The sequence below is a fragment of the Loxodonta africana genome, chromosome 3 (genome assembly GCF_030014295.1).
Source record: "Loxodonta africana isolate mLoxAfr1 chromosome 3, mLoxAfr1.hap2, whole genome shotgun sequence".
NCBI lineage: Eukaryota > Metazoa > Chordata > Mammalia > Proboscidea > Elephantidae > Loxodonta > Loxodonta africana.
In genome coordinates, this window is record NC_087344.1 from 57,792,010 (window position 1) to 57,795,868 (window position 3,859).

A 3,859-nucleotide genomic window follows, 5' to 3' on the forward strand; every position below is an offset into this window, starting at 1 on the left:
TTCCCAATTTATAGATAAGGAAACTGAGGCCCCAGGAGGTTAACCTTGGAGCTTAAGGACACACAACTAGGAAGTAGCAGGTCTAGAAAGCAAATTATGGACCTTCTTCTGTTCCTCACCACTGCACTGGTCTTTCTTTGTGCTTTTCTGTTTTCCAAGCTTTTGCAATGAACACATGTTGCTTTCATAATCATGAAAAAATCCTACGAGTTACTGATTTTTTATAACATATTCCTTTGCCCTGAGGTACAGTGCTTCTCTGATTCTCATAGCCTCACCCGGTACCCCTCCACTGTCCCCATCCTGGCTGACGCTCGCCTTGCTGTCCCCACCCCCACACCAGCTGTTGCTGGAGTAGGACATCCAATGTTCCAGTCTTGCTGAGGTCTGCTCAAAAAGTCCCTGGCCCCAGGGGCAGTGCGGGGGGCAGGTCCAGAGAAGCGGAAGGGGAAGTGGAAAGGGATGTGAAACTCAGGCCACAGCGGGCGCCATCCCTCCTGGGTGTCCCACCGGGGTCCCAGAAGGCGGAGGACCTGGGTGGAGGACAGGAGCCCAGTCGGAGTTGATGACCAGAGGCAGGTGAGGCCAGGGACTGACAGGGAGGGGGCTGTGGGGGGTTCAGGAGCAGGGCAGCTGACCCAGGGGGCTGGACAACTGAGGCAAGGAGGAAGGGAGGGAGACCACCTAGAGCTGATTCTATGCCAGTACAGGGAGGGGGAGGGGCATTGCTCCAGAACCCAGAACCGGAGACTGGGGGGGCCTTACCCCCTTGGCCTAGAGCGTTGGGGAGGGCAGGGGGTACTGATACAGATCCATTCGTTCTAACCAGGGTTCCTAGTCCCTCAAAACACAAGAAGCTAGGAGAAGGCTGAGGGTGTCCGAGCCCTGCAAAGGGGCCACATGAGTGGGTGCTGAACAGGACCAAGCAAGCGGGAGGCAGGGGTGAGCAGAAGTGCGTCAGGGGTTTGTGACTCCCTCCGTCCCTGGATGACTCCACCACTGGGGGAGAGTTCATGAAAAGCAGGCGCTCAATAAATGTTTGTTGAACGGGGTCACTCATCCGTGGGGGTGTATGAATGTGTGTGTCGACGTGAATGTCTGTGTGTCCAGGAGTGGGTACTGGACTTTTGAGTTTGCATACTGTTTTGGGGAGGTGTATGAATGAGAGGCTGTGTCAGTGTGGAAGTGCATGTGTGTGTTAGTGTGTCTGAGTGTGCATATGAGTGTGCTCAGCTGTGTGTATACATCTGTGTGAGTCTGTGGTTGTGTGCAGTCCCTGGTGCTAGATGGAGGTGGACATTGAAGGCCCTGGAGTGTGTGTGTGTGTATGTGTGTGTGCGTGCACGTGCTTGTGCGCTTTGGGGGAGGTATGTACATATCCTTATGATATGGGATTCAAGTGAGTGAGGGGGTGTATGTGGATATGTGATGTCCAGCCTGCCCAGCCCTACCCTGTGTCTCCACAGTGCCATCATGGAGGCCCCCAAGGGCTGGCTGGTGGTCTGTGTGCTGGCCGTATCCCTGGCCTCTACAGTGACCCAGGACACGTGCAGAGCACCAGATGGGACAGATGGAACCCCAGGAAACCCTGGCCGATCTGGACGGCCAGGCCTCAAAGGGGAGCGAGGGGAACCAGGTAAGCACCTCTATTGGACCACAGCCTCTCAGGCCCTGGCCTGGCTTGGTCTCCAGGGTGCAAAGTTTGGGGGCAGCACTAGGAAGCAGGAGCCCGCCTTGGTCCTCACATGAAGCCCCTCCAGTTTGCATGTGGCCCAGAGTGTTGAAGGGGGGCTAGCCTTCTCCTGGGCCATGCCCCCAGCCCTCCAGGCCCCTCCACATCCCCCTTACTGCCTGGGTCCTCTTTCTGTGACCTCCCCTTCCTCCCTGTGAACAATGAATGTGAAAGCCCCGAAAACAGTACCCAGTCCTTGGTGGCTTCAGTTGACAGAACAGTTAAGGCCCCAGGCTTTAGACACCCTGCCTTGCTGTGTGACCTCAAGAAAGTTACTGACCCTCTCTGAGCCTCAATTTCCTCATCTGCAAAATAGAGAAATAACCCCTACATGGCACATAGAGAGGGATCAATTAACTGCAACTATCCTCTTTGCTTCCTGCCAGCTGCCCCTTCCATTCCTTCCTTGCTCCCCCCCACCCCTCCACCCTTCAGGCTTCAGATCCTCTCATGTTCTGGAGAAAAAAACCTAGGGGTGAAGGAAAAGGGAGGAGGGGATGGCCACAGTGGGGAAGGAAAGTCTCCTATAATCTCCCTGAGTCTCCCAGACCAGAAGGACCAGTATAGACATTTGCAACAATTCCCACCCGAGCATCCTACCTGTGGTCCCTGGACAGGAAGTCAGCCAGGGGCCAGGAGGAGAGTGGAGGGCATGACACAGTGGAGAAGCCGGAGCACCCTGCCTTTCCCAGCACCTGACACATTCCCAAGTGTCTGTCCACACTCCTTTCCGTTTTGCAGATGAAGAAGCTGAGGCTCAGAGATGATAGAAACTTGCCTAAGGTCACAGAACTAGACAGAATCAGTGTCTCAGAGGCCCAGACACTCCCATCCCCCACAGCCCCCTCCACCAGGGTCCAGCCCTCTTCCTGAGGATTAACAGGCACTGGGCTCTCAGTCCAATTGGGCCTCTCTCCCTCCAGGCGCTGCTGGCATCCGGACAGGCATCCAAGGCCTCAAAGGAGATCAGGGGGACCCCGGGCCCCCCGGAAAATCTGGCAAGATGGGCTTCCCGGGGCCCAGCGGTCCCACAGGGATATCTGGGCCCCCAGGATTGAAGGGCCTCAAGGGTAACCCAGGGAACATCAAGGACCAGCCACGGCCAGCCTTCTCAGCAGTGAGGAGGAACCCCCCAATGGGCGGCAACGTGGTCATTTTTGACACGGTCCTCACCAACCAGGAAGGCCCGTACCAGAACCACTCGGGCCTCTTTGTCTGCGCTGTGCCCGGCTACTACTACTTCACCTTCCAGGTGGTGTCCAAGCGGGACATCTGCCTGTCCATCGTGTCCTCTGGGAGGAACCACCCCCGGCGCTCCCTGGGCTTCTGCGACACCAACAGCAGAGGGCTCTTCCAGGTGGTGTCTGGGGGCACAGTGCTCCAGCTCCAGCATGGCGACCAAGTCTGGATCGAGAAGGACCCTGTCAAGGGCCACATCTACCAGGGCACTGACGCAGACAGCATCTTCAGTGGCTTCCTTATCTTCCCATCCACCTGAGTCAGGAAGGACCCCCCAACACACACCCCAGCCTCATCCGCTTTATGCTGTGTGACTCTGGGGCACTCACTCCATCTCTCTGAGTTCCTGTGCTCTGCTGTGTAAAACGGGGGTGCTGTTGCTTTTGCTGCCTGAAGGGTGGGGGACGGGTTGGAGGCCCGTAGGACTTGCTACCCCACTGTGCATGCTAAGGAGGAGGTCATTTCTTAGCCCTCTTCCTGGAATAAACACCTGAGTCTGTGTCTGCTGAGCCCAAGGTTTAATTCCTACTCTGGGCACTGGTCAGGAGGCATAAACACCAGCTGCTGTTAAGTTGACTCTGTCTCTTGGCGACCTCGTGTGTGTCAGAGTAAAACTGGTTTCCACAGGGTTTTCAATGACTGATTTTTCGGAAGGAGATCACCACACCTTTCTTCCGAGGTACAGCTGAGTGGACTCAAACTTCCATCCTTTGGGTTAGTAGTATATTAACCATTTGTACCACCCAGGGACTCCAGGAGGCATAAGAATAACGGTAATTATTGAGTGCTTAAAAGGCAGGCCTGGATTTAGTGTTTTACCCCATGTGTTTAGCTGGTCCTGGAGCCTTATCTGCCTGGGTTCAAATCCTGGTTCCACCACTTATTGTC

At 55.6% G+C, this 3,859-nt stretch overlaps 1 protein-coding gene across 2 annotated transcripts; it reads left to right on the forward strand.

Moving 5' to 3' along the window:
- Positions 1-445: 445 nt before the first annotated feature.
- On the forward strand, positions 446-3,531 carry C1QA (complement C1q A chain). Of its 2 annotated transcripts, XM_023554339.2 has the most exons (4): positions 455-579; positions 830-942; positions 1,467-1,636; positions 2,656-3,531. In XM_023554339.2, the coding sequence occupies exons 3-4, from the start codon at positions 1,474-1,476 to the stop codon at positions 3,228-3,230; spliced, it is 738 nt and encodes a 245-aa protein (XP_023410107.1). In that variant the 5' UTR covers positions 455-579; positions 830-942; positions 1,467-1,473; the 3' UTR covers positions 3,231-3,531. The 2 variants fall into 2 exon arrangements, with proteins under 2 accessions (XP_003415281.2, XP_023410107.1); XM_003415233.3 differs by lacking the exon at positions 830-942 and having other exon boundaries at positions 446-579.
- The last annotated feature ends 328 nt before the right edge of the window (positions 3,532-3,859 follow it).

What these genes read in the sequence shown, in the direction of transcription:
- C1QA (XM_003415233.3), top strand. An exon ending in AGGGGAGCGAGGGGAACCAG is followed by an intron (nt 1,637 to 2,655) that starts GTAAGCACCTCT and finishes CTCTCCCTCCAG; the next exon opens with GCGCTGCTGGCATCCGGACA.